This window comes from Aplosporella prunicola (assembly GCF_010093885.1).
Source record: "Aplosporella prunicola CBS 121167 unplaced genomic scaffold K452scaffold_10, whole genome shotgun sequence".
Taxonomy (NCBI): domain Eukaryota; kingdom Fungi; phylum Ascomycota; class Dothideomycetes; order Botryosphaeriales; family Aplosporellaceae; genus Aplosporella; species Aplosporella prunicola.
The window spans coordinates 247,525-273,892 of NW_022983538.1; the positions used below are offsets into that span (position 1 = coordinate 247,525).

The following is a 26,368-nucleotide window of genomic DNA, read 5'->3' on the forward strand; positions in this document are numbered from 1 at the left end:
GACCTGTTCAAGCACTTAGGAAACCGAGCAGCTTGCGAGGCAAGAGAAGCGTCACACGCAGCCAGTGACAGTCGCAAGCGCCCCGTCTCCACCGGGCAGGGCTGAGCCGCACACCCACTAGCCTGCCTGACTAGCGCCTCACCGCCCGCTGGTGCCGCTGCGTTTTGGTTTTGCCCATTCGTTTGCGACGCGCCTTCCCGCGCCCTCCAGCAAATCTTCTGCATGACAATGCCTTGACCCAAAATGCACGCCTACATCCGCCCCAACAGCTTCATAGTGCTGCGCCTGCCCTCGGGCCTGCTCAAGGTCCTGGAAATCGTCCCCAACACGTAGGTTGTGCTGTCCGAGTGAGCCCTCACACGCCCACTTCCGCCTTTCTTGCCCCGCCGTCGCAATGCCTGCTGCTTGCCACTGCCGCTAACCCCGCCCCCAGCACCGTCTCCATCGGCAAGTTCGGTACTTTTCCTGCCAACCAGCTGCTCGGCAGACCCTACAACCTCACCTTCGAGATCCTCGACAAGGAAGATGGCCTGGCCGACACGCGCCTGCGCGTGATACCCGCCTCGGAGCTCCACGAGGAGGTTCTCAAGACCGATGATGCCTCGCCTGAGGAAGGCACCCTCGCTGTCGCCGATGCGAACGGCGAAGCCGGCGTCGAGTTCGACATTGTCGGCGAGAATGGCGAAGTCCTCATGCGCAGCAACCGCCTGACCATCGACGACCCCACGAGGCAAGCACTGTCTATGGAGGAGATCGAGGAGCTGAAGAAGGCTGGTACAAGCTCAGGCAGGGAGATTATCGCGAAGATCATGGCGTCGCATCAGGCATTGGACGAGAAGACGGCTTTCTCTCTGGCCAAGTACACGCTTAGGAAGTCGAGAAAATACCTCAAGCGCTTTACTGTGCTGCCAATGGATGTCTCCATGTTGGCAGAGGTGCTCAATGACCGTGAGGCGCATCGCGTAATGGAGGCCCGCGAGGAGATGCTAGGCTTGGTAGGCAGCTGGGCGAATGTGCGATATGGGGGAGAGAACAGGCTAGAACCCAGCGATACCCAAGAGGGAGCGTTCGTCGGAGGCGGCAGGTGGCTGGTAGTCGACGAGACGGGTGGTTTGATCGTGGCTGCTCTAGCAGAGAAAATGGGAGTTCTATATCCCCCGGAGGAAGAAGACGACGAGAGCGATGAAGAAGACAACGACCAGCCAGCCGACGAGGAGATGCCAGATGCACCCCAGGTACCGGCTGCGGATCACGCATCAGGGACGGCCCAGCCCTCCGAACGGACCAACGGCGACACCACCACTGCAACAGCAGCGCGGAATAAACATGCCATTCCGGCCATGTCGGCTCAAACCAACTCCTTGACCCTCTTACACTCGAACGCGCAACCCAACCTCGGTCTCCTCAAGTACTTTGGCTTCGACGCCAGCTCACCGAACCAGCCCCCCACGCATCCCCTCTACACGCACCTCAAGTCTCTCTCATGGCTGCAGCTCCTCTCACCCAGCGAAGACGCCGGCTACGCAGAGCCAGAGCGCCTGGACGAAGAGACGCTCAAGGGCATGAAGAGCGGCAAGCGAGGAACGTACTACCGCAAGCGGCGGCGATGGGAGCGCGTGCGGCGCGTCGTGGACGAGACGCGGGGCGGCGGCTTTGACGGGCTCGTCGTAGCATCAGCAATGGAGCCGGCCACGATCCTCAAGCACGCGGTGCCGCTGCTGCGCGGCGGCGCGCAGGTCGTCGTATATAGCCCGACGGTGGAGCCGCTGACGGAGCTGATGGACCTGTACGGCCGCGACCGCAAGACGGCCTTCATCAACGCGTCGCAGGAGCGCGGCAGCGAGGCGACCGACGAGGCCGCCCAGCGCGAGTTCGACGACGACTTCCCTGTTAACCCGACGCTGTTGCTTGCGCCGATGCTGCAGACGGCGCGCGTGCGCAGCTGGCAGGTTCTGCCTGGGCGCACGCACCCGATGATGACGAGCAAGGGCGGCGCGGAGGGATTCCTTTTCACTGCGACGCGCGTCCTCCCCGCCGAAGGTAAGATCGAGGCGCGCGGCAAGTTCTCGAAGAAGCGGAAGCCGCAGGAGAAGCCGAAGGAGGAGAAGAAGCCGGCGGCTGAGGACGAGCAGAGAGGCGGCGAAGCGAAGAAAATCAAGGTCGAGGACGACGAGGCGGCGAAGGTCAAGGTTGAGGATGGCGCGGCTAGCACGTAGAGAGGCTGTGCTGCAGGCTGTGGCTAGCGTGGGTAAGGTTGTGGTTGGTGTTCATGTGGCGGTGGAGGCTGCCGATTAGCGCCACGATCTAGATGGATACCTAGTTAGCCATGCAAGAAAGAGACAATTGCATATACGCTCACATATCTTTCTTTGTTGGTTCGTGACCGAGCGACTGACGAACCGCGCCATATGTAGCCAGAAACTCCTGTACCATGCCATGTAACCTACCACTCAAAGACATTCCTACCTAGCCAACCTTTGCCAATTGTTCCAGGCTTGTTTATCTTTATCTTCTCGTGGTGATGGCTGGAGGGGCGACTAAGCTCACGAAGTCTAGCAGTGTCGGCGCGCTTGCGGCGAGAGAGTAGGATCGGAGACGCAGTGTCGCGCAGCTGGCTGGCGATGGAATTGGAGGGAGTTGGTTGGGTGTTTGTGGTAGGTGCGTATTCTGGGCAAAGAGCCGGCGCTGCTGTGATGTGTGTTAGCAGAAGAGGTGTTTGGGAGGCGGGTTGGTCGTGGCTGCCTAAGTGGCTTGTGGAGGGGCTCGTTATTGCCCATCTGGCACACATAGCAAATAATGTGACAAAAAGAGGCTATTGACTCCAGTTGCTGCTGGTTCGGTTTGGTGATGCACGTTTGCTCGTCAATTCAAGGACCTTTGTGAGTTTTAGTTGTTTAGCTGCATTTATTAGCTATCCGGAGCTACCTAGAGCTATATGAAGCCATTGATTGCTTCATGTTTGTTTACCAAGAAGGACTTTTCCGAAGACATGTCCTTTTGTAGATCGCATTGTAGTAAGTTTGCCATTGATTGGATTTCGTTCCACTGTCCTGCAACTTTGCTCCCTTGAAGTGAACCCCGTCCACAAAGCTTTTTGTGGTGTTTTCGAGATTGTCCCCGAAAAATGCCATCTACCAGTCGCCTATGAGCAACTCTACTGTATGCGAGTGTTGATCCTTCTCAAAATAATCAATTTCCCCACCCTGTAAGTGCCCGTTGCATTCCCGACAGTAAATATTGTCCGTGTCAAGACAGAGACTAATTTTGCATGAGGCGCAAGGAAGGACCTATTACTCGCCAAGACATTAGATCTCGGTGACCTTCGTAACGTACGCTTCAAGAAGGAAAACTAGACTTACGATCCTGTCCATAACATAGCCTTCAAAAGATACCGCTTCGATACGTGCGTTCTTAATCCACTTCACCAATTGTCGGCGAACGCAGAGCTTGCAGATCCAGATGTCCTTGTGCGTACATTTGCAATCATCTCTGGTTTCTGAAGGATAGCACTCCATGCAACGTGCAGTTCGAAATAAATCAAGGTATTCCAAACTGTAGCTTCCGAATCCCGACGAGTAACCAATAGAATTATTAAATTGGATGAAGCGGCACTCCTATGGGACCATGTCAGTAAAATATTTCAAGTAGTACTTTGAATAAAAAACGGTGACACCAACCTCGCAGACCTTAGTGCCGCAGCCTGTGCCGCAGCCTGGCCTCGGCTCCACGACAGGTGAAACAGTCTCTATTGCACCTCCATGGGTCCCGGTGAAGGCCCTCTTGGTGATTGAAACAGACAAAGTCAGCCGAAATGGAGATTTTACCCATTCCGTTCCCCGTGTCCAGAGGAGGTAGTCTCTCCCCGCAAAAGCGCCCATCGCACTTCGTCAGCCGCATCAGATTCGGCAAGGACTCCTCACTCGACGCGACGATATTAGCCCAAGCAGCCTTAGACGTACGCGCGAGGTTGAACAGCTCCATGGAAGTGAGTTCCGCAGCAAGAGACGTGAGGATCGGGTAATGGACAATCAAGTCCGACAGCTGGCGCGGGCGTGACTGCAGTGATGGATCGTCGGTGGCCATGATGGATGTGGCCATGGTGATCTTTGTGGAAGCCGGAGTTGTGGTGGCAGAGGTTGTGGAGAGAGAAAGTGAGAGAATGAGTTGTTTGGGGGAGAGCTTGTGGGGTGCGGTGGAGGGGAATTTATAGTCTGTGTGCCGCCGAGTGAATGGTGAAAGAGGAAGCTACGCGTGAACAGCTACTACCGGTTTTGGTAAGGATGTTATACGGTTGTTAAGCTCGAGTAAATGTCCTGACGTTGGCCGGATTTGGTGCTTGTGAAAGTGAGTGAGCGCAGTAACCAACGGCCAGTCAGGATCATCATCAGCCTATGTGCGGGCTATCACATGCGTATCTACCCCATTATCCACATTTCACACTGAACAAGGCATAAGTGCGTCAGATACGTGCAGTAAAATTCTCCACTACATACCACTACTCTAAGCTCAAAAGACAATCTAAAAGGAATTGACAAAGCAGTCACGGATGTGACAGTAAAAAAAGCAACTCGCATGATAGAACTTGCTAATGTACTGGTAGTCTTCTGTGCAGCCTAAGAAGTGAAGAAGTCGAAGGAAATCTTTTGATACTCCAGTACTCTGCCGTCTAGCTCTTGTCTAGAAACCCATGCTCGTCAACATCTAGAAGTATAAGCTGTAGGGTATGTTTCTCGATGGTACACTGAACACTCCTTCACTCAAAGGGATCAATTCCGCTGAGCTCGAGGTTCATGCAGTTGTAGTCTGAGTTGTCAAAGTACATGTTGCCGCACCAGCTGCAGACAAGGTTGAGCATGATGTCGCCGAACTTGGAACCGCAAGGACAGTCGAGGACCTGGGCACCAATTAGCCTTTATGTCCCACAGTACAACGTTGTAGAGACAGAAACACACATATCCGATGTCATCAGAGCCTCTGTGACGGAAGATAATCTTCCTCGCCTTTGCAACCTGGACCTTGACTTCCGCCCATGCACAATCGAAACAGAGACAGTGTTTGGCGTAGCCGGACTGGTAGACGCAACGACATTCCTTCTGCTTGTTGCGATCTGGTTGCTTCGAGCAGAGTACGCAGATAGCCTCGTCAAGCCACTCTGAATGGTGCCAGGAGAAACCTGGATCGTTGGACAGGAATAAAACGCAGGAGTCATCGTCGGAGCTGAAACGACAGTTCTGTAGAGCAGTTAGCAAATCGTCCCCAGCGGTTCGGCGTCAGCCCACGGATGCTTCACCTGACAGAACTTCACACCACAGCGCCTACAAGGGTCGCCGACCCTGTTCCGGCACGGTCGAACCGGTCCGAAAGAACTGGGTTCTGCGGAGAGCCAGACAGGAATCTCGGTGTGGAAGTCATGCCTTCTGGTGCCTCCGCATACGGTGAGCTCTCTGAGGTTGTCGAACGAAACCTTGTTGTCTGGCGCAATAAAAGCCCAGGTATGCTTGGAAGTGCGTGCAACGTTGTAGAGCTCCTTCAGCGAAAGGTTACTGGCGATGCTGCTGAGGATTGGGTACTGGCCCAGCAATTGACAGAGCTGGGGTCCCGTCATCTTGTCGTCGGCGTTGCTTTGGAGGTGTGTTTTGTGGATGAGAAGAAGAGGTGCATGGATTGGAGTTTAAATAGGTCTTGACGCATGGAAAGAGTCTGAGGCTCAAAAACGTGGTAGGCACGAGGCGAAGGTGCGGCTGCAGCTTCCATGTAACACCACGGAGCTTCAAGAGGCTGTTTCCAAGCGCCTGCTGTGCTTACTTCTCCACGCAACCAAGCAAAAATCTGCTCCAGTCGACAAGCGCATCCTGCGACATCAACTGCAGCTTCCCGCCTGTGACCAGGGATGAGATTGCATCTGCAGATGAAGATTTAGTCAGCCTTTTGCAAATACGACCACGTCAAAGTCCTAGGGAGCTAATATTGCTCAGTGACGTGCCCAGCTCAAGAGGCACTTCGCATGGTAATACCCTAAGATGTGTAAGAATGCTATGTTCCCCTTCTCAGCTGCTTCTGCTAATACTGGCCTCAAGTAGTGCCTGTATGAGCGGTAACTTTATCCTCATGTTTCGCCATAACGGAGGTCTGTATTGGGCTGCCTATCCTGGATCGAGAGGGCATTCACCGAGCACCTTCTGGCAACGACATCTGTTGGCGATGACTAGCCCTTGCCGCATACTCATGTATCTCTCCCTTTGCGCATGTGCAGTTGACGTTCAGAGCGTCGCATGGAGTCGGTCAGTCGGGTCTTGCCCATCGCTTGGGTCAATGACGTCACGGATACTTAACGCGTTGACGCGTCGACGCGCCCACCAATGAAACCACCTCTGCTTAAGTACTCCGAAAGTACCTTCTCCGGCCAGAAAAGATTCGCTCAGGAAGTATTCGCTCAGAAAAGATTCGTTCCAGACCAGAAGCAATCCCCTCCTTATTACGTCGGTGTGAAAGGATATCAAGATATATTAACAACAATCAATTCCCCAGTTGTTCGCTTCCTTCCGTCACCATCCAGCTGATTTTTTTATCAGCAGTTCATTTACCATGCCTCGACCCAAAAATAAACGTGTGTCCCCTGACAGGCTAGATGAGGCAAGCGAGCCTCCTTCTAAGAGGCTTGAGTTATCAACCCAACCTTCATCAAGCCGGAACAGTGAGGAGAAAAGCACGCTTGAAGCGCTCAAGGCACTGCCGCACCAAGAGCTTGCCATGGTCGCGAATGGCCTGGTACTGGAGCTCAAATCCTGGAACGACAACGACCCCACTCCCGTGGGTCGCTCAGAGTGGTGGACGGAGATCAAAGTTGAAGAGGAAGCCAGATCCTTGAAGATATGGTGTCGCGAGCATATTAGGAAGCAGATGAGGTGGCAGGTAAGTTTTACCTTTTCCAACGAACTCAATCTGTCTGTCTCTTCTTATGCACCCTTGCCTTCAATCCCTTGCCAGTGTACAATCCTACCCCAAAGAGCCACGCTGACCCACCATCGAGTCTGTCTGCGAGCAAGGAATAGGGGAGATGGTTTGGCGCGTGGGCTGTACCCCACGAAGCCGTTTTTGTCGAGCTCTTCGGCGCCGACAGGGCCAAGCTGAGAAGCTACAAGCCCATGAAGCTAAGTCTCCTGGAGTTCGACGCAGTCATCGGCTACATCCGCGTGCGTGTAAGTCCTCTGTCCCTTCCCGAATACCAGGCCAACTTCAGAGGGTAAATACATATGGATGGCTAACGTGTGCCGCTTGATCCGCTCAACAAGCTTGGAGACAAACATTCCTTGTTTGTCACCAGCGCGAATGTCGTGTGGATGTCGGGTGTGAATATGTTCATGCTGTTTGGGACTTTCGGGCTCGACACGGGTCCGGACTACTGAGTCGCTTTCTCCGGGTGGTGTTCGGAGATCTTCGTCTTGTCTAAATTGATCTGGAGACGAGGATGGTGTTTCCTGCTTGGGTTCTCAAAAGTAGTTTTTTATCATGTCAAATCAGGGAAAAGACTGAATGAGTGCCAGATTGAACAATCATGTAAATAGCTGGAATGTCAGTACTTGTCTTTCAAAGGCATACCGTAGATGAGCACCTACCTTACTGTCCACGCAGAAGCTACTGTATGCCCACACCAGCCGAACACTACAACGATCTCTTCGTTGGAAACTGACCTCGAAGCAAGCAAGCAAGCAAGCAAGTCACCGCAAGCCGCAACCACGATCGATCGACCTATCTATTCTTTTGTTTTTTACTGCCCAGCCTCCATAATGCCTACGTTGCTATTACCCCAGCAAAGAAGCCACCAGCAAAAGCAAGCCGTCACCGTTTTCTCACTCAGGCTGTTTTGGAAGAACTTTTAGAAAAGCAAAGAAAGTAAGTCGCTCGCCCATGATTCCCATCGCCCCGAAAAGACAATCGCACTTGTTGGATCCTAAGATCATTCGTCCGTCGTGCATGTTTAGACTTGCCAGCTCCAGCCATGACCCTTTTTTTGCGCCGCGCAGATGAGAACAAGAGAAGCAAGATAAACATTAGAAGAGCAGGAAGCAAGGTAGGAGTTCTTCTCCGTCATGAAGAGGGTAAAAGCATGTGCTTAATGGAAGCTGGGAGCCATCTAAGTACCACGGAATAGGAACTGCAGATCTTCGGGGGTAAGCTTGTCCATGGCGACCTTGTCATTGTTGACGGTGCTGTTGATCATGGCGGCTTTCTTCTCCTGCAACTGGACCATGCGGGACTCGACAGAGTCTTCGATGACGAGACGCGTGATGACGCAAGGACGCCTCTGGCCGATACGATGGCATCGATCCGCGCTCTGCCATTCAGCAGCCGGATTCCACCATCTAGATCATATTAGCATCATATAATAGCAATATAAGTGTTGAGAACTTACGGGTCAACAATAAAGACTCGAGAAGCCTCAGTCAGGTTGAGGGCAACACCTCCAGCCTTGAGCGAGACAAGGAACACCTCGACGTCGGCGTTATTCATGAAATACTCGATCGACCTCTGACGCTGGACGGGGCTCATGCTGCCGTCAAGCATGACCGTGTTGAATCCAGCACGGCGAAGGCGCCATTCAATGAGTTGCAGCATCGAAGTGAACTGAGAGAACACAATCGACTTGAGGGTTTGCTTTTTGCTGCGGAGTTTGTACAAGTCGTATACCAGCATCTCAATCTTGGTTGAAGAAGTCCAGTTCTCCATCTTGATGCGGTTGATGATTGAGTTCTTCTTGACCATCTCCTCATCTTGCTCAATGTCCGGTTGGTCGAAGTCAATAGAGAGCGGGATATGGCAACGAGGGCAATCTGCGTCGCCGCCGTTGCCCTCACAAGCTTGCACGTAATCCTTGACGCATCTCCTGCAGAACTCGTGGTGACAGCGCGACCGGACTGCCTCTTCGGCCGGCTCATCGCAAATGTTGCAGACAAGCACGTTCTGGCCTCCTTCCGCATTTTTCTTTAGGATTAGGTCAGGGTGGTCTGCAACTTGCCGCATTTGCATGATGAGACCGAAGATGTTGGCGTAGTTGTTGAGCATGACACCCTGAGACACGTAGGTGTCGAACTTCCGGTGAGTGTTGCTCATGATGCTAGACGAGAAGTCACGTTCGACTTCACCGAAGAATTCGTTGTGAATAACAATCTCCTTGGGTGGGAGCTCCATGGAGTTTGTGTGATCGCGCTTCATGCGCCTCAACATGATGCGAGCGGTGATCATATGGAGCTTCTCCATAGCCGCCTCTCTCTGAGACGGATGGGGACCTGTGATGGGGTTGAGAAGCTCCTGGTTGAAGACGGACAGATGCTGCGCGCCAGCGTGACGACATTGCGAACACTTAAAGTCCTTATCCAAATTCCAATGTAGCTGGGCGCAACTGCACTGCTTGCAGAAGTAGTCGGCAAACGGGCGGACTTCCATGAATCGAAGCAGAGAGAAAAACTCGCCGATGCGGTTCTGCACAGGTGTACCGGACAAACACCATTTGTACGTGCCTTTGAGAGCGAAGCAGGCTCTGGCTACACCCGTCGTGCGCTGCTTGATGCTATGAGCTTCGTCGAGGATGAGGCGGTGATACATGATAGAATGAATTGCAGAGCGCTCTTTGACCAAATCGCTGCCTCTGTTCCAGCCTTTTGTCTCCTTCCGATGGAGAGACTCAAGACTGTTGTAGGAAATCATGATAACATCAAATTTCTTCAGTTCGGCCACAGTCATGTTCTTCGACTTGGCATTTGTGCCATGATAGACCAGGACCTTAAGCTTGCCGTCCGTATACTCGCGAATTTCGTTCGCCCATTGCATCAGCGCCACCGGAGGAACCAGTACAAGCGAGGGCGCCTTCTGGGGATAGTCGGACATGATAAGAGAGACGGCTTGAATAGTCTTGCCCATACCCATCTCGTCACCAAGCAGGCCACCTTTGTACTGTGTCTTTTCTTGCTTGATCATCCAGTCAAGCCCCTCCAACTGGAAGGCCTTGAGCTTGCGAGTAATCGAGGTGGGCTGCGGAGCCTGTACCGGCTTAATTATAGGAATCTTAGCCAAATCCTTCCACATGGTCTTCAGTTCCGGGTGGGCGCGTTCAAAGTTGTCCCGATGGCGCTTCTTCCTGCGTTCTCGTACATCCATGATGCTGGCATACTCCTCCGCAAGTTCAGCTCGGTCTTCCGTCGAAAGGATAGGAACACTGAAGCCATTCGCAGTTGTTGCAGTGTGTGTCGAAGAAGAGGCAACCCCTTGGCGACGGTTGATGATCGGTTCGTTGTCTTCATCATCGTCTTCATCATCCGAGCTAATAGTTTCGTATACTTCGGAAACATACGAGCCATCTTCGGTGGTGTCCCCAATAGTGATTACCTCGTCATCCGAATCTGGCACGGAACGTTGTGTGGCACGACTGTTTCGAGGCTTTCTGGGCAGACTCTGCGCCTTAGCTTTTCCTTTGCCCTTCACATCTGAGCTATCCAGTGGAGAGTAGTCGTCAGTTGGAAGATCGTCGTCCTGGTCTTTAGTGGGCTTGAAAGGATTCCAATCCTTGTCGCCTGAGTCGCTGTCATCGTCGCTATCTGGGATTACGATCTTTTGTCGCTTAGAGCCAACAGCGCCATATTCTTCCTCCTGCAATGCTTGCGCCAGCTGAGCATCGTGTGACGTGTCGACGTCATTGTAGCCGTTCATACTGTCGGGTTGAGCGAGCCTAGCACTCCTCCTGCGCTTTGAGCCGGCGAGAGGCGCCGGTGTATTTGAATAGCTCGTACCTGGGGTTTCGTACTCAGCTGACTCGCCCGAGCTGGGAGAACCATGGGGTGACGACAGAGCAGACGAGGTTGCCGACTCTGCAGCTGGAAGCTTCGGGGGGACCATGATGGCAACTTCCTTCATAACACGGCGAGAAACGTTGATGGTTGAAGAGGTGTCGAGCTCGTCGGCGTCGGCGTCTTCATCCGTTTCCGCCTCTATATCCGAGCTGTTCTGAACAACGGTACGGCTCCGCGTGGACTTGGAACGCGTTAGGCGAGTCGGAGGAACCGTAACTCCTGACTTAGTTGCGCCGCCTGTTAAATGTAAGTCAGCGAAGCGCCTTAAAATGAGTGATGTCGTGTCACCACAACCCCAGTTGAAACTTTGTGCATACTCACCGGAAGGCTTGGTGGCGCTGGCCTTGGGTCTGCCTCGGGGCATTCTGGAAGGAGCCACGGGATTCAAGGAAGCTGGGCACGCGGTTACAATAAACCGGGCGATTGGAGGTGTATAAAGGGAAAGGACGCAGCGGAGGGACGGAAAGGTTAGAGGAGGGAGCGGGTCCGTTGGCTTTTGCCACGAAGGAAATGAGCGGTTAGTTGTCCGGCGCAAGGGCGAAACGGTTCAACAAAAAAGCGGCAAAAGACGTTTCCCGTGAAGTGAGTGGCCGCGATGAAGCGCGCTGTGTGAGACAAAAGACAAACTTTGTGAATGGGAAAGCTTGGAGGTGTAATTGCCTTATCACGTCCATCACGTTCAGGAACTCGGGCCACTCTCTTTGGGGTGGCAAGGCGCGGAAACGCCAAATCACGTGCAGCTAACCGCGATGCACACCGTGCGCGTAGATCTGATCCTCTTTTAGCGTCGACATACCTAACGTTTCTCTGGCTACGCAAAACCTGGCCGACAAACAGTCCATTGTCCGAGGCTCAAATGTTGCAACCAGTCTCGACTGTTGACAGTCACCAGGGCTAAAAGAATTGCATTGCAACATTGCGCTCCTGCTTTAAATACACTATTTTTACAACCCGCCTTCTCGCCACTTTTAGTTGGCGTGTTTGCCGTAGAAAGGCAAACCAGTTGCGTTCAACAAAAGCCGCGCCTCTCTGTCAGTCGTTGCCGAGGTGTGGACAATGATATGGCAACCGGGAATCATTTTCGGGGGATACCTAATCAGTCCATTAGCACGAGACCCTCACATGGCCGAGGCTCGAAATACTCACGCGTCATAGTTAATCTCGATCTCCGGGTACGAAGCGACGGCCTCGGGTTCCAAACCAAACGCAATGTTGCCGCTGTTGTCACCCGAGCTACCCTTCACGCCGGGCCACTCCTTGATGCGGGGCAAGATCAAATCAATCGTCTTGCCCAAAAAGTCAAACGCATCCTCTCCCTTGAGCGATGCCTTGACAGCCACGTATTTGCCCTCACGCAGGCCCCACATGGCCACGCTTGTCCGGGCCGTGTGCGCCGTAACACGGGCGTTCGTAATAGCCTGGAGAACCATGCCGGCGACATGAAGATGGGCCGAATCATCTTGCGCTTTGGGGACCATAGTGTGGACCGTCACACCCGTGATCTTGGGAACATTCCTGAACGTCATCGTCTTCCTGAGAAGACGCAGGACGCTGCTACCGCGAGGCCCTCTCAGCGGACGATTCTTGAAGTAGGGCGAATCGCCAATCCATTCTCGTAACCGCTGTCCTTTTACTGCTTGCCTCGTTCCAGGCGGGAAGTGCTGGTACGCCAGCGTCATAAGATCGGGTGCGATGGTGCTTTCCCATGTCTGTTCGAGGCGCGGCGCGGAGAAAGGCCCGGGAGTGAAGAGACGCGAAGTAGGGTCGGCCTCTGGAGGGGGTTGATGCGGGTGGAGAGGGCCATAGAAGTACTTGGGAGAGCGGAACTTGTATCTGGAATTGACGTCTTAGCTGGTGGTTGCGCGGAAGGAAATAAGCCATACCTGCTGGCGGGCAGGGTCTTGCCCCTCTTCCGGGCGTTTTCGGCGGGGTCCCAGGTCTTGATGATCTCGCCGTCGGGCACCTGGGCGGCGAAGGAAGATGCGTCCTCGAGCTCTTGGAGCGCATCGGCCTCGCTGGAGGCGCAGCGGTAGGCGACGGGGCGGGCGACGCGGAGACAGGGGCGGACGTCTCGCCGCAGCGATGAGCCCAGGCGGGCCCCGAAGTCGCGGAGGGCCATGGTGGTGATGCGGGCGGGCGTGGGGGTGAATGGCGGGCGTTTGGTGTCGCGGCTCCAAAACTTCCAATGGCGCCAAGTGCGCACAGACGGCGGATTTGCGGAGCTGCCATGAACCCTGCTCGTTTTAGCCCGGATCGATCATCATCGCGACGAGGCCTGGCAAGACAGCGCGCAACCAAGCACCACCTTGCCCGCTCCTTTTCCGGACCGCTGCCAAGTGTCCAACAGCCACCTTGGCGCCCGCACCGCTCACGCCCAACGGCTACGCAATCTTCTCGCATCGCGCGCAGCCCGCCTTCACTCCGACTCGACGGCTGCCTACCCCACACAGCGCCTCAGCCCACCCCCGTCTCGCCCGCCTGCTTCATGGATGTCTGCGAAGTACGGCGGAGAGATCATGGAGGGAGTATCGCGCTTCCTGAGCAGAAAGGGCCGCCGCGCCGCCGGTGACAGCAAACGCAACGCCAACACCACCAAGGTCAGTTGTGACGAGTCACAGCCCACTACCCCGCGGCGCAACAGTCGCATGTTTCGCCGTCTCTCGACTTTTCTAGCCAGCGCAACAGAACCACACTGCTCTGCGCCAGCCTCCTCTTGTGATGATGAGCCAAAGTCATGTTCTGACTGGACTCCGCAGCCACCACCAGCTGTTTCCGCCGACCTCTACAAGATATTTTCCGCCGAAGATGAGAAGAAGCAAGACAAGGAAGAGGCGCAAAAGGTCTGACCTGTCACGTAGCAATGGGTTGCCACGGAGCCGAGCTGATCCGGCGAACAGGTCAAAGCCATCTCCCAGCGCCTGGCGGCTCTTGGAATCACCTCCCTGAAGGAGTCGCAAATCCAGTATGCGCTGCGATCCAAGACCGTCAATGGAGACATGAAAGAGGCGTTGGAGATGCTGGTTTTGTTCCAAGACTCACTAGAAGGCATACTGCGAGATTACAACCCGAACACGAAATTACTGGGCGCGGAGAATAGGGAATCGGTAACCTGTTACCTGGATGCCCTGTTGTTTGCCATGTTCGCCAGACTCGACTCATTTGAGGCGATGCTTTTCGACTCTTTTACCGATGAGCCGAGGAAACGATTGTCATCCGTCTTGCGACTATGGGTGAACCTACTTCGCGCCGGCAAGCTCATCACGACCGATGTCGTAAGTGTTGCGCCCTCGTACATGCCTCATCTGGTTATTGCAGCAGCTAAAGTCGTATGACATCTACAGACCAAACATTTACAGGAGGCTTTGAAGAGCTGCGGATGGGAAGAGGCGGCTCAATTGGCCCAACAAGATACCTCGGAGGCATTTACTTTTATTACCGGGCAGCTAGAATTGCCGCTACTGACCCTGAAGATGGACATCTATCATACCGGCAAAGAGGATGTCGCGGATGATCACAGATTTGTTAATGAGCGTCTTCTGGAAGTCGCGATCCCGGAGTATGATCCGACCCGTACCGAGCCCATAAAACTGGAAGAGTGTCTCGAAATCTACTTCAACAACAGGATTGAAGTCAGGAGACATCTCGAGCGAAGAACCACGTTGGAACGGCAAGGGCAAGCGCAGCCACATTTGGACAGACTTCCAGAAAAATCATCAGCAATGCACGTGGAGGCGGTGGAGGAAGGTTCGGCATCCAGCCCTGGAGGGGAGTCGCCGGCTGCACCGTCCTACAGCGCAGCTCCGACATACAGTATTCCTTCCAAAGCCCCGCGTCACCTGGTTGACCTGTTAACTTGATGGGCCGTACAGACAGTCTTTTCAGCGAACGCCACATAGAGGAAGGAGAGTCATCGGACCACAAACATCCAGATGGAAGGCATGGACGGCCACGAGCAGTGTCGGCAGCCAAGAAAGAGATCACCATGCCGGCATGGCAGTTCTTCAGTCTGATACGTAAGTACAGTGTTCATTTGTTGCTCTACAGTATCTAACTGCTTGAAGCGTGGTACACGGATAATGCACCAGCAAACGACGCACAAGTAGCGGCGCATTTCGCGGCGAAACGTCCGATTTTAGGCATCTGTCTCAAGCGGTACATGATGATGCCGAATGGCCATCCGAAACGCTTAAACACTTACATCGACATTCCGTTAGAGATTGCCTTGCCTCATTTCATCTCAGATGAGCATATGCACGAAGAAGGACCCCTCTTTGGAAACTTCCAGCTGGTTCTGCAATCGGTCGTGTGCCACCGAGGCGTATCGGTCGACTCGGGGCACTACGTGTCACTGGTGCGAGGCACCGAGCCTACCGCACGCTCGAGCCACGGGCACGACCCGTACCGGTCAGAGCCGGACGAAGTCAGCGCACCATGGATGCGTTTCGACGATCTCGCCAAAGATCGTGTGACGTACGTTGATATCGAGCAGGCGCTGAAAGAAGAGTGTCCATACCTGCTCTTCTACCAAGTCTGCCCCATCGACGAGGAGCTCGCACGCGGCAATCCGCCCACGTACGAAGAAGCCAACTCGGAAGCAACCGCGGACGACACATTCCTAGCCGAAAAAGGCGAGCTCATAATCGACAACTCCGACAACGAGCAACGGCCCAGCTTCGAGCTCGCGGACTCGCAAGTCCTGACGTCGGGGCAAGAAAGCGCGGCCGACGACCGAGGGCGATCCTCGTTCAACAGCACGCGCCAGAGCATCATGTTCGACGAAGCGAGCCTGAACTCGCGCGCGCCCACGGGCCCATCCACACCGGCCGACGACAGCAAGCCCAGCTTCCTCTCGTCGTCACGGCGCGGCTCCAAGGCCAAGAAAGCCGGCTCCTCGGGCGGCAGCAAGTCGCGGCCGACGAGCCAGAGCGGCGAGGGCCGCCTCAGCATCACCATGTCGCGGCTGACGGGGCGGCGCAGCCGCGACAAGCTCAACGACGTGCTGGCGACGGAGTCGGCGCCGCCGAGCGCGACGTGGCCGGCCAGCGGCGGCGGCAGCACGACGATGGTGGCGATGGCGAACGCGAGCGCTGACGCCGACGTGGCGGGGGATCCGGCGAACCCGCTCGTGCTGGTCGACCCGCCGGGTGGGGGTGGGGGCGGGGGGACCGGCAGCGCGGCATCGAGTTTCTCGAAGGCGGCGACGAGCACGGCCGCGGCGATTGGGCGGGGGAAGAGGAAGGAGAAGAAGCGCGGAAGGAGTGGGAGCGTGCCGTTGGATGGGGGGGAGGGGGAGGGCGACGAGAAGAAGAAGGATAAGGAGAAAGAGAAAGAGAAGCGGAAGAGTAGGCGGAAGCCGCCTGAGCGGGAGTGTGCGCTTATGTGATTTGTTGTTGTTGTTGATGATGATGATGATGGTGGTGGTGGTTGGTGGTGGGCTGCTTCATACCCTTCTTGTTCTTGTTGATTGCGCGCTTCTTCTCCGTTTTTTCTTCTTTTTTCCCGCGATTTGGCGGCGCGGACATCGCAGTGAGCGAGCAAGCGAGCATACGTACAGTACTAGTGAGCGAGCGAGCGAACGAGCTAGCGCATAGGTAGGCTGGCATGGTTGGGAGCTGACTTGGGTTGGTTGGGTTCTTAGGATTTGGGTTTGGTTGGGTTGGGTTGGGTGGTGGTGTGCTTGCAAGGGAAGGGGGAGGCCATACCTGCTATGTATATTTGACTTGAGCGTGCTTGAGTGACTGGGTGGCTGCTTGCTTGCTTGCTTGCGTGCATAGAGATACATACATACATACATATATACATATAACGAGTACATACGGACAGACGGGGTTTATGTATGCGATTGTGTTGGTGCGTAGATGGAAGACAGAGAGAGAGAGAGAGAGAATGGCTATCGAGCTAGCTAGCTGGCCACTCAAATTCCGTGCATGGCGACGCGGCGAGAACGGGCGGGTAGCACATGTTTCTGCTCAGAGGCACAGCAGCGTGCATTATCTTTGCGTGAGGAATGAGGGAAAAAGCCGGGTCAGGTACCGGGCTTGGACCCTGGAGTCTATCTATCCTTTCGTCGTGATGCATCATGCGCGGCAGTTGGCTGGACCCACATTGGCATTGGCTTGGCCGGGCTTGACGCCGACAAGCTCGTTTGCTCACTTGCTTAGCAGTGCACCCCCGGGCCCCACTCCAACCGTCAACGGACGGTCTTTTATTTCGCGTCCACCTAACTAACTACACTGTACCAGGTATCTAACTAGGACTATCGTCACTACCTACCTAACTGCCGAAGTCATGACAGCCACTCGCTGCTCGATCCGTCTAGTGCTCACTCCCCCTCCCCCTCTCCCGCTCACTCACCCGCCTCGCGGGCCGCATCCAGCCACCACGCCGCACGCCGCACGCCCGCCCCCGACTGGCTGACTGGCTGACTGGCGTGGACTACTGTGTTTCCCCGGATCCTGGCCACTGCAGATCATGCGCTTTATGCGGGGGACGACCGAACCACGCTCCCGATGGATGGAGGGATGCCATGACAGCATAAATACTCGGGCCTCTGGATTTTTTCCCCGTCTGCTTGCTTACTTCCCGAGTCCCCCTCTTCTTTGGTTTTTTGAGCCTGCTGGAGAAGCAGTTGCCAATTGGAAATGGCTGCGCACGAGTCGTCTACTGGGAATGCCCTCCCCCGCAAGCCGGAGCTTGATGCTGCGCGCGTTGAGAAAGACGACTCGGTTTCCGACGACCAATTGCCCACCGACGACGCGGAGCTCGACCGCCACATTACGCGCAAGTTCGACAAGCACATGATGCCCTGGCTGTTCGGCCTCTGGTAGCTACGACCTCCGCGCCGCCACACTCTCACAACACTCCACTCACGCAAGACATGGGGCAGGCTGCTCGCGTTCATCGACCGCAGCAACATCGGCAACGCGCGCATCGACGGGCTCGAAGAGGACCTGCACCTCGACGCCGACAAGTTCAACATCGCCCTCGCCATCTTCTACGTCCCCTACGTCTGCTACGACATCCCCAGCAACCTCGTCCTCAAGCGCCTGCGCGCCGGCTACTACCTCCCCGCCCTCGTCGCCATCTGGGGCTTCATCAGCATGTGCATGGGCTTCGTCAAGAGCTACGCCGGCCTGCTCGCCGCACGCTTCTTCCTCGGCTGGGCCGAGGCCGGCCTCCTCGGCGGCATGATTATCTATCTCGCCATGTTCTACCGCCGCCACGAGCTGCTCTACCGCATCGGCCTGTTCTACTGCGCCGCGCCGCTGAGCGGGGCCTTTGGCGGCCTGCTCGCGACCGGGCTGGCCCGCATCCGCTCGCGCGGCTACAACGGCTGGCCCTTCATCTTCTTCGTCGAGGGCGGCGTGACCGTCCTCTTCGGCCTCACCACCATGTTCTTCCTGCCGCACACGCCGGCGGAAGCCACCTTCCTGAGCGAAGCCGAGCGCCGCGCCGCCGTCGCGCGCATGCGCCTCGACGCCCACGGCGCCGCCCCCGCCCCCGACGTCGCAGCCGAGTCCTTCAGCTGGCCGCTCGTGCGCCGCGCCCTGCTGAACTGGCAAACCATCGTGCTGTCGCTCGACTTCTTCGCCATCATCACGCCCATCTACAGCTTCAGCCTCTTCCTCCCCACCATCATCAAAACGCTGGGCTACACGAGCGTTCGCGCGCAGCTGTTCAGCGTGCCCCCCAACGTCGGGGGCTTCCTCTCCGTCCTGCTCGTCGGGCACTACAGCGACCGGCTGCGGATGCGCGGCCCGTTCATGCTCGGCGGCGCCCTCCTCGCCATCGCGGGGTACGTCATGCTGCTCGCGAGCAGCCGCGCCCTCGTCCGCTACGGCGGCACGTTCCTCGTCGCGGCCGGCGTGTTCCCTTGCTCCCCGCTGGTCATGGGCTGGCTGGCCAACAACCTCGCGCCGCATTATGTGCGCGCGGCGGGCACGGGCTTCCAGATCATGGTCGCGAACATGGCCGCCTTTATCGCCACGTTTTGCTATGTGCAGAAGGACGCGTGAGCTGACCTCTTCCCTTTTCCCCTTTCCCATAACCCCTCCCTCGCCTCTCCTCCTCCACTCCTCCTCCCCCGCCCTTTCCGAACCACTCACTGACGCCGACGCAAATAGACCGCGCTACACGACCGGCCACGCCATCAACATCGGCGTGCTAGCGGCCTCGCTCGCCTTCACGACCGCAAACATGCTGTTCTGCGCGCGCGAGAACGCGTTGCGCGCGCGCGGGCGCCGCGACCATCGCCTGACGGACGGTGTTGATGAGGACGAGACGAGTCTGGGCGATAGACATCCCGCGTTTCGGTATACGTTATGAGTGATGTGATGACGTGCTTTTTTGGGAGGTGGGGTGCGGTGCGCTGGGTGGTTATGTGCTTGAGAGCTGGCTAGCTATGTAACTAGGTCTTGTATGTTTGTTGGTTATGTTGGGTGAGGAGAGGTAGGATTGTGTGATTGCTTGTGCAGTGTTTGTGCACACGTACCCTACCCTACTCCAGCCTCATCGCGCCAAACAAGCCCTCCAGCTCCTCTCCCTTCCCTTTCCCCTTCCCCTTCCCCTCACCCCCACCCCCACCCCCACTCTCCTCTAAACCACCATCCCCCTCCCCCTTCCTCTCCCCCAACCCCAACCCCTCCGCGCTCCACCTCCTCGCCCTCTTCTCCGCCTCCACCGCCCACAACGTCTCATCCACGCCCTCATCCTGCTCGTCCCTCTCCCCGCTCCCCCCATCGCACTCAACCCGGAACAAATGCCGCGCACCCTCGCCCAGTCCAAGGATGTCGCCGCCCTGCAGCTCCACGCTCGCGCCCCACCGCGCATCCGGCTCGACGCGGCGCCCATTGAGCAGGACCGCGCCATCCGTCGTCGTCGCCGACGCATCAGCCGACGGCGGCGGTGGCGGCACGAGCAGAATCCACGACCGCAACACTGCCGTCGAGACGGTGATGGTGACGTCGCCCGGGCGCGGCACGATACGCTGGCGCAGCATGAACGTGCAGTGGGTGGGGCGGAGCGCGGGGTCGGGGATGCGTATCGCCTGGGCGGCTTTTCCTCCTCTTCCGTCGTCGTTGCCGCCGTCGCCTTCGTCTTCCGGGTCCGGTGCCGAGCCCAGCGGGACGATCGCGCGGACGCCGGGCGCCAGGACGCGCGCGTGCACGGCGGTTCCTTCTGCCATGGTGGTGTTGTGGCGCGCGCTGTGCTTGAAGAGGACGGCGAGCTGGTCGGCGCGTAGGGGGCGCTTGATTATGATGCGCGTTGGGTTATTCTGTGCGCGTTATGTGAGTAATGGAAGTCGCACTAGCGAAATAAAGAGAAAGGTGTGAGTATTGGAGAACGGGGACAAAAGGGCTTGTTTACCTCATCGACGCGCCAGGGCAGGTCAAAGTACGCCAACGTGTCAGTCGTGACATCTGTACGGCGGACGGCAGACGGCGTGGCATAGCCGTCATCGTTTTCACGGGCACCAAATTCGAGATCGAGCCCGCCCGCATCCAGCGGCACAAGCCAGAGGCCCGGCCGCCGGTGACCGCCAGTCTCGTCAGTGCACGCCGCACAATGTTTGTGGTAGCAGACCAAGCAGTTGGTCGCGTTGATGGGGCGTGCGTAGCATTTGCAACATGCCCACAAGCGCGGCGTGTCAGTAGGACGACGTGAGGGTGGTGCAGGCTTGCTGTCGTCTAATTGCTTGCCTGTACCGCGTTAGAAGTCTTCCTACTCTTGCCTAGGGCGCCATGGTTTAGTTACTTTGGGACAGGCTAGCAGAAGACTGCTGCTGTTCTCCAGGAGGTGAATGAGGCAAGGGGTCTTCTGTCTTTCCACTGTCCAACCTGATGTCTTGGCTCTTGTACTCTGCATCCTCTTCGTCCTCGAACATGCTCGGCTCGCCGTAATCATCCTCTGTCGTTGAGGCAGGAAAGAACTTCCTAAATTTCCGGTTAGTATCTTGTTATTGATATAGCAAATAGTCACTTACGGAAGCAGTGATTGATATACGAGCGCATTCTGGTCGGAGTAAACGCAGAAAATGACCCGTTCTAGCGCATTCCCCTCCCCTGAGTTCAAGAACTCCCGAACAGTCCGGACCGCTATTTTGCCCGCTTCATACGGAGGAAACGAGTAGCCACCGGCGCTCATACAAGGAAAGGCGACACTCTTCAGATTGTTTTGCACGGCAACCTCTAGAGCATTCCAATAGCAGAGCGCCAGTAAATCGTTGTAGTCGGTGCCGTCACCCCTAACCTGGTAGTAGTAAGGCCTGACCGCATGCAGGATCTTGCGGCAAGAAAGCTTGTATCCGTCCGTTATTTCAACACTGCCAACATCGCAAGGCCCGATATCGTTACATTCCTGAAGAAGCTCTGGGCCAGCAGCCTGGTGTACATGGAAGCTGATTGAGTCCGACGTGCCTTTGCTAAGGTTAGAGTTCGTTGCGTTGACAATTGCATCGACTTCCAGCTTGGTGATGTCGTGTTGTATGAGCGAGACTTTCTTGTTGTATGCCTCATTCGGTGCGAAGGCCGGAACAAAGTTCGGGAAATGTTTTGTCGACGGCTCAACAAGTTTTCCGCTACTATAAAGCTGGCTGACGTTTGGGATGTCTGACAAGGCCTTGACAGAGCCCATAGAGGCTTGTGTCCCTGCAGCGAGGCTTTTGGCAAAGGCTTTCGACGCCGCATTCGAGTTGGGCCCAAATATAAGGCGACATAGCTCTGGTCTCCCCCGTACGAAGTACTTGTGGAACCAGCACACGGGGGATTCTGTTGATGGTTGTGTTTGCAAGGATTCGTGTTCCTTCAAGAGAGTTTGCAGGAATCCGTGCTCTTTCAACTCGGTGGCGAAGGAGTCATAGTCATACAGGCCGAACACACCTGGTAGGATCTCCTTAACCAAGCGCTCTTTGTCAAGGACCACAATAACGTTGCCGTCTCTAGACCAGCGTATCACCTTTCCATTCCCTTTTGGAGGCTTAAGTATGCTATCGAACAGTCAGTTTCTCATTTCCAATGGATATGAAGAGGGTAGGCACACGTGACAAGCTTCTGGATGAAGGGTTTATCATTGTGCTCGGCAATAGCTTCATCAGTAACCTCGGCAGAGGCTGGATCTTTGTGCTCTCTAAGTCCAAAGCTCTCGATTGGTGTTAGCTGAATGCCTGGCAGCTGTGATTTGTCGAAGTATTTCAAAAAGTGATTAGTGTCAACTTTAGTACGGAACTTGGCGTATCCCAAAAGAGCCTTTGTCCGTACAAAGTAGAACTTTTTCAGTCCAGATTGATTATAGAAAAATGCTTCCACCTCGTCGTCAGTTGTTTCGTAAGTCATCCTGGTTATCTGCAGGATATTCGCATGATAGCCGAAATCTTTCTCGACTGCTGACGTCTCTGCGGGTTGCTCTGTCATTTTTGGTGCTTGTTCAGTAATTCCATCAGGTGCGGATACAGCGGTATCATCAAAGCCTTTGCCGGTGTGATCGAATGGATTAAGGATCTGTTTAATACGTGCCAACGGGGTCTCCTCAGGTGTCGGCGCCCTAGGTTTTGAAGGCACTGCTGCTATCCTCAGCCTGTCATGGAGGATTTCAAGCTCATGACAGAGCCTCCGGAGCTCGGTGTCCCAGTTTGTGAACTTGGACTCGGCTGAAATTGGTTCAGTGATAGCCATTTCAATTTCTTTAAAAACGACCAAACATGAGCTGACAATCTCTTCCGTAGCAGTGAGTCCCTCTCTCGTCTCCAAAGATGTTGCATCTTGGAGCGCAGGATTTTCGAACCTTTGTCGGAGCTCTTTCATTGTATTGCACGTGGTCTCGACAATTCGTGCAGTCTCATCAACAACACGCCGGCCGTCAATGGTAAGGATATCCCGGAATCCATGAAGCGCTCCCGTAAGCCAGACCCCTACTTCCAAGGTATTAGCGATAGCTGAATCTATGTTTTGCGCCATAATTGTTGCAAGCACTGATGGCTTTTCGTTGTCGTCGGCAACCGAAGCCAGCAGCTCCTGGTTAATAGCCTCTGAGGGGTCTGTCTGCTCTACAACGCGCAGCACACAGTCGTCGAGATGCTCATAGAACTCTTGGGCGTTGGAAAAAGTGACGGAGCAGATAGAGCAGGTACCAACAGCGTTCTGCGTCGAAGCAAAGCTTTCGATAGACGATGGAGACTTCTTACGGCTGTTAGGCGGCACCTGTTCGACACCATGCACCGAAGTCAAGTGCCGCTTGAAGACTTCAACCCGGTTGAAGCTCTTCTCCGCTGCAGAGCCAGAGCCTGGGCAGAAAGCGCACACCATCGTGCCCTTGTAGTGGGTCATAGTATGCCGGTTCCTGTCGTATTTACGCGTGAAGCCCTTGAGGTGGTACTCGCAGCTCGCGATAGGGCACTTCTCAGGCCGTTCCGTTTGGTGCGTCGACATATGTGCCTTGAGGTCCTTGGAAAACTGGCCACAACTCTCCACGGGACACAGCTTGGCCAGGGTACAATGAGAAGGCCCGAGGTCGTGACCGCATTGGATGCAGATAGTATAGATAGCAGTGCTCCAGGGGCCTTGTTCGCAGTTGCAGCAGTAATATGCGGTCGGAATGACGGCTGCTTCTTCTTCCACGAGTTGAATCAACCTTCTCGTTTCACCTCGAATCCTTTCTTGGTTCCATGCGTCGTCCTTCTCAGCGGAACTTGCAGAGAGGTGAAGCAATATTGTCTTGATCTTTGAGGGGCTGTCCTTTTCATGTGGCAGCCCATGACGAAGGTCAAGGAAATCAGTCCCTTGTATGCGAAGTGTCCGGAAAGCATCCTGCCATTCTTCGGAAAAGTTGTTGACGACCAGCCACGAAATGACACGTTCTAATGGCCAGTCTAGACCTGGACCGGAACGGGGACCAACTGTTGGGTCTTCTGAGACTTCCAGCAGCATACTGACTAGTCCACATAGTCTCTTCGCTTCCTCCAGTTCAACCTGTGAGTCCCAATCTAAACTCTTCTCACTGCACTGTTCGGCCATTTTAGGAAGTAATTCAGCGCGTAGCATGGGCCCATACAAGAAATTCTCAGGGCTTTTACCAATATCAAGGAACTTGGATCCAGATATGTCCAGTGCTTCGAAGGCCGCTTGCCATACTTTTGAGAATTCATTCTCGGCAAGCCATGAAAGAACCAGGTCAAGAGGCCAAGCAGTACCTTCATCCGTAGACGATGTTCTGCTTTGGAACGACGGAGCCATTTGCGAGCTAGACGATTCTTGAGAAGAGTTGTCTCGTCCGATCGAAGCGTCATTGCTGGCGATAGATTTCTCTTCCTCAGATTGATCGTATTTTGGTAATGCAAAGGCGGCAAATTTCTCTAGATGATTGGCGATGTGGTTCTGGAGATTCCCAATAGCGGTCGCATCCGCAGAGCAAATAGGACAGCACTGCCGTGTATCGATAGCAGATGTCTCCGAAAAATTCACTACGCTGTCTATTTGTTGCTCGGGCAATTCGTTCGCATGGGCGTTCAGCAAGTGGCTTTTAATACCTGTTGGACTGGCAAAAACAGCTTCCGTGTGAAATGGACAGCGCCACAATTTGCGATGCGCTGAGCTCTCATGCTCTAACCATTCTCGGCGACTGCGGAATAGCTGATGAGGGTTGGTACAATCCTCATAAGTGCAGACGTATGGTTGCAAATCTTGTAACAGGTGCGATCTGGTGAGAGTCAGCCTATGTCCAGGTCATGCATGGAGCATGCAAGATTACCTCCAGGATCTTTCTCTTCCATATCTTGCAGGACAGATTACAAAACAGTAAGGACACTCGAAATCTCTTTCCCCAGTCGCGGACCTAGGCGGAGGTGGAAGTTCAATCCCTTGGCCACTAAGATCCCTAGCTGTGGTAGCCATTGAAGTAACGGATTGACTATCAATCGCCTCATCGAGGGTGCGATGGTGTGCAGTTGCTTCGGTCCCAGATAGCAAAGTCTTTGGTTTGGCCTCGCTTGCCGGCACCTGCGGAACCAAGTTCACGTTAGCATCACCTACCTGTGTCTCCGCTAGATGATTCGGTTCCGGTCTAGGTGTCGGTTCCGGTATCGTGAGTTGTGCCAGAGGATCTGCCAGCCCAGTCCGTGATGCGTTGGCAAGTTTGTCACGATGCTTCCTCCAGTATCTAAATTGCTGACGTCTCCTTGTGATGCTAGTGCCCAAACGATCAAGGAGATACTCAGCACAAGCGGAATGCTGACCTGGCTGACCTCTCCGAAGGTGGTCAATAGCTTCTTGAATATGTTTTTTGTCATATACAGCGTATTGGGAGAACAGGTCAACTCCAGTCTCCTGGTCGACTGGTCTGAAAGTTGCAGCTTTGAGGGAACGAGTGTGGACGGTTGGAGTCCGTATCCTAATGGACAGCCTGTAGAGGTTGTTGATTATGTCGATGAACTCCATCATTCTTTGCTGCAGTTCCGTCATTGGACGTGTCTCGTCATCACTATCGCTATCGCCACCTTCTGATGAAGCAGCTGAAGAAGCGACCGAGGAGTCATCGTCACTAAAATCGGCAGAGGCTGCTTGCTGCTCGTAAGGCAACCTCTCTCCAGAAACAACTGCGACGGCTGATGCCTGTCAATACTCATCTAGTAACATCGGGATCTCAAAATAATCGCACCTTCGATGAGATTGCCTTCCAGCTCTCGAAGCAACTTCAACACATTTGACTGGAGTAGAGGTGAATCACGTAATCGGTAGTCTAGTGAGCTGTGGCCCTTTTGCTGAGCACCGAGATTCCCGGCCCATACTTTGAACCGGCCAAATTCATCTTCGAGGCCGACCGGGCTGAGAAGCTCTCGGAAGCCGGCGTCGGCCTGCTCAAGGTGGGTAGCAAGAGAGCGAAAGACGCGGATACAGATGTTGGTCTCATCCTTGATGGCCGTAGTGCTGATCGCTGGCTCTGTCCACGTACGAGATGGCGGTTTGGGTTGTGGTCCGTCCGGATGTGTGCGGAGGAAGGTGCGATCAGGGTTTGTGGCGGTCGGAACTCTCCATTTGAGTGCCGACGGCTCCTCATCGTCCTGTTGCTTGTCTTCCCGTTCGCTGGACATTTCTTGAGTCACCTCGTCTTGATGCTCTCGATGCGATGTTTCCGATACCCTCTCCGACAAGGCCCCCCACTCCAAGGGTTCTGCGCTCTCCGCGCTCGTCGAAGTCTCTGCAGGGAAGCGGTCTCCATGGGCTGCGATGTGCTCATCCATAGAGATTTTGTCGAAAGAAATCCGACAATGATTGAATTGCTTGCTGGTGCTCGATGGCAATGCACAGCCTCGCTTCGTGGCCAGTGGATCCTGGCAATTGCGGCTGAGCAACTTTCCGCCCCATCAGCGCGTCACTAGAGAAATCTCTCTCAGGCTGCAGGAATACAGCTTCATCGGACGCTCGCTCCAGAACAACTGCAGTCCCCGCGGCGCAGTACGAGCTTGGCCTGATCTACGCAAAGAAGTGTCCTGGTGTGTTTTCTGTCGCGTGCTGCCGGTTCCACGTCGATCGTCC

At 55.1% G+C, this 26,368-nt stretch overlaps 10 protein-coding genes across 10 annotated transcripts; 5 read left to right on the top strand and 5 right to left on the bottom strand.

The window, feature by feature from the left end:
* Window positions 1–243: 243 nt before the first annotated feature.
* Window positions 244–2,090, top strand: K452DRAFT_202030 (uncharacterized protein; the record flags this gene model as incomplete). The annotated part of the gene is made up of 2 exons (XM_033536052.1): window positions 244–329; window positions 434–2,090. Coding segments are annotated over 2 exons (1,743 nt in total), but the record flags the coding sequence as incomplete, so codon positions are not given.
* Window positions 2,091–3,687: 1,597 nt separating this feature from the next.
* On the bottom strand, window positions 3,688–4,098 carry K452DRAFT_297332 (uncharacterized protein; the record flags this gene model as incomplete). The annotated part of the gene is made up of 1 exon (XM_033542014.1): window positions 3,688–4,098. One exon carries the CDS (start codon window positions 4,096–4,098, stop codon window positions 3,688–3,690), a length of 411 nt encoding a protein of 136 aa, XP_033398511.1.
* Window positions 4,099–4,666: 568 nt separating this feature from the next.
* Window positions 4,667–5,605, bottom strand: K452DRAFT_317715 (uncharacterized protein; the record flags this gene model as incomplete). The annotated part of the gene is made up of 4 exons (XM_033544094.1): window positions 4,667–4,894; window positions 4,953–5,231; window positions 5,320–5,373; window positions 5,435–5,605. 4 exons carry the CDS (start codon window positions 5,603–5,605, stop codon window positions 4,754–4,756), a joined length of 645 nt encoding a protein of 214 aa, XP_033398512.1. The 3' UTR covers window positions 4,667–4,753.
* Window positions 5,606–6,585: 980 nt separating this feature from the next.
* K452DRAFT_297334 (uncharacterized protein) lies at window positions 6,586–7,406 on the top strand (the record flags this gene model as incomplete). Its single annotated transcript, XM_033542015.1, has 3 exons — window positions 6,586–6,912; window positions 7,053–7,199; window positions 7,293–7,406. 3 exons carry the CDS (start codon window positions 6,586–6,588, stop codon window positions 7,404–7,406), a joined length of 588 nt encoding a protein of 195 aa, XP_033398513.1.
* Window positions 7,407–8,134: 728 nt separating this feature from the next.
* K452DRAFT_225973 (uncharacterized protein) lies at window positions 8,135–10,155 on the bottom strand (the record flags this gene model as incomplete). The annotated part of the gene is made up of 2 exons (XM_033536792.1): window positions 8,135–8,363; window positions 8,414–10,155. 2 exons carry the CDS (start codon window positions 10,153–10,155, stop codon window positions 8,135–8,137), a joined length of 1,971 nt encoding a protein of 656 aa, XP_033398514.1.
* A 1,188-nt stretch (window positions 10,156–11,343) lies between these two features.
* K452DRAFT_10939 (uncharacterized protein) lies at window positions 11,344–11,777 on the top strand. The gene has a single exon (XM_033535006.1). It carries the CDS (start codon window positions 11,479–11,481, stop codon window positions 11,740–11,742), a length of 264 nt encoding a protein of 87 aa, XP_033398515.1. The 5' UTR covers window positions 11,344–11,478; the 3' UTR covers window positions 11,743–11,777.
* Window positions 11,630–13,001, bottom strand: K452DRAFT_248315 (uncharacterized protein). Its single transcript, XM_033538089.1, has 3 exons — window positions 12,728–13,001; window positions 11,991–12,677; window positions 11,630–11,936 (listed from the first exon to the last, which is right to left on the bottom strand). Exons 1-3 carry the CDS (start codon window positions 12,961–12,963, stop codon window positions 11,813–11,815), a joined length of 1,047 nt encoding a protein of 348 aa, XP_033398516.1. The 5' UTR covers window positions 12,964–13,001; the 3' UTR covers window positions 11,630–11,812.
* A 145-nt stretch (window positions 13,002–13,146) lies between these two features.
* On the top strand, window positions 13,147–16,665 carry K452DRAFT_357885 (uncharacterized protein). Its single transcript, XM_033546151.1, has 6 exons — window positions 13,147–13,441; window positions 13,601–13,684; window positions 13,742–14,116; window positions 14,186–14,654; window positions 14,714–14,857; window positions 14,906–16,665. Exons 1-6 carry the CDS (start codon window positions 13,334–13,336, stop codon window positions 16,225–16,227), a joined length of 2,502 nt encoding a protein of 833 aa, XP_033398517.1. The 5' UTR covers window positions 13,147–13,333; the 3' UTR covers window positions 16,228–16,665.
* Window positions 16,666–17,485: 820 nt separating this feature from the next.
* K452DRAFT_225996 (uncharacterized protein) lies at window positions 17,486–19,169 on the top strand (the record flags this gene model as incomplete). Its single annotated transcript, XM_033536796.1, has 3 exons — window positions 17,486–17,667; window positions 17,731–18,855; window positions 18,968–19,169. 3 exons carry the CDS (start codon window positions 17,486–17,488, stop codon window positions 19,167–19,169), a joined length of 1,509 nt encoding a protein of 502 aa, XP_033398518.1.
* A 65-nt stretch (window positions 19,170–19,234) lies between these two features.
* Window positions 19,235–26,099, bottom strand: K452DRAFT_286432 (uncharacterized protein). Its single transcript, XM_033540292.1, has 8 exons — window positions 25,491–26,099; window positions 24,585–25,437; window positions 21,882–24,533; window positions 20,827–21,828; window positions 20,598–20,776; window positions 20,211–20,542; window positions 19,499–20,118; window positions 19,235–19,377 (listed from the first exon to the last, which is right to left on the bottom strand). The coding sequence occupies exons 1-8, from the start codon at window positions 26,071–26,073 to the stop codon at window positions 19,353–19,355; spliced, it is 6,246 nt and encodes a 2,081-aa protein (XP_033398519.1). The 5' UTR covers window positions 26,074–26,099; the 3' UTR covers window positions 19,235–19,352.
* Window positions 26,100–26,368: the final 269 nt, after the last annotated feature.

Excerpts from the sequence above, each read along its gene's own strand:
- K452DRAFT_10939 (XM_033535006.1), top strand. The coding sequence starts at position 11,479 with ATGGGAAAGCTTGGAGGTGTAATTGCCTTATCACGTCCATCACGTTCA.
- K452DRAFT_248315 (XM_033538089.1), bottom strand. The coding sequence starts at position 12,963 with ATGGCCCTCCGCGACTTCGGGGCCCGCCTGGGCTCATCGCTGCGGCGA. Across the intron at positions 12,678-12,727 it reads AAGACCCTGCCCGCCAGCAG|ATACAAGTTCCGCTCTCCCA; the intron begins GTATGGCTTATT and ends CGTCAATTCCAG. Across the intron at positions 11,937-11,990 it reads ATCGAGATTAACTATGACGC|GTATCCCCCGAAAATGATTC; the intron begins GTGAGTATTTCG and ends TGGACTGATTAG.
- K452DRAFT_357885 (XM_033546151.1), top strand. The coding sequence starts at position 13,334 with ATGTCTGCGAAGTACGGCGGAGAGATCATGGAGGGAGTATCGCGCTTC. Across the intron at positions 13,442-13,600 it reads GCAACGCCAACACCACCAAG|CCACCACCAGCTGTTTCCGC; the intron begins GTCAGTTGTGAC and ends TGGACTCCGCAG. Across the intron at positions 14,117-14,185 it reads AGCTCATCACGACCGATGTC|ACCAAACATTTACAGGAGGC; the intron begins GTAAGTGTTGCG and ends TGACATCTACAG.
- K452DRAFT_286432 (XM_033540292.1), bottom strand. The coding sequence starts at position 26,073 with ATGGATGAGCACATCGCAGCCCATGGAGACCGCTTCCCTGCAGAGACT. Across the intron at positions 25,438-25,490 it reads GGAAGGCAATCTCATCGAAG|CCGTCGCAGTTGTTTCTGGA; the intron begins GTGCGATTATTT and ends GACAGGCATCAG. Across the intron at positions 20,119-20,210 it reads TGCCCTGGCGCGTCGATGAG|AATAACCCAACGCGCATCAT; the intron begins GTAAACAAGCCC and ends TAACGCGCACAG.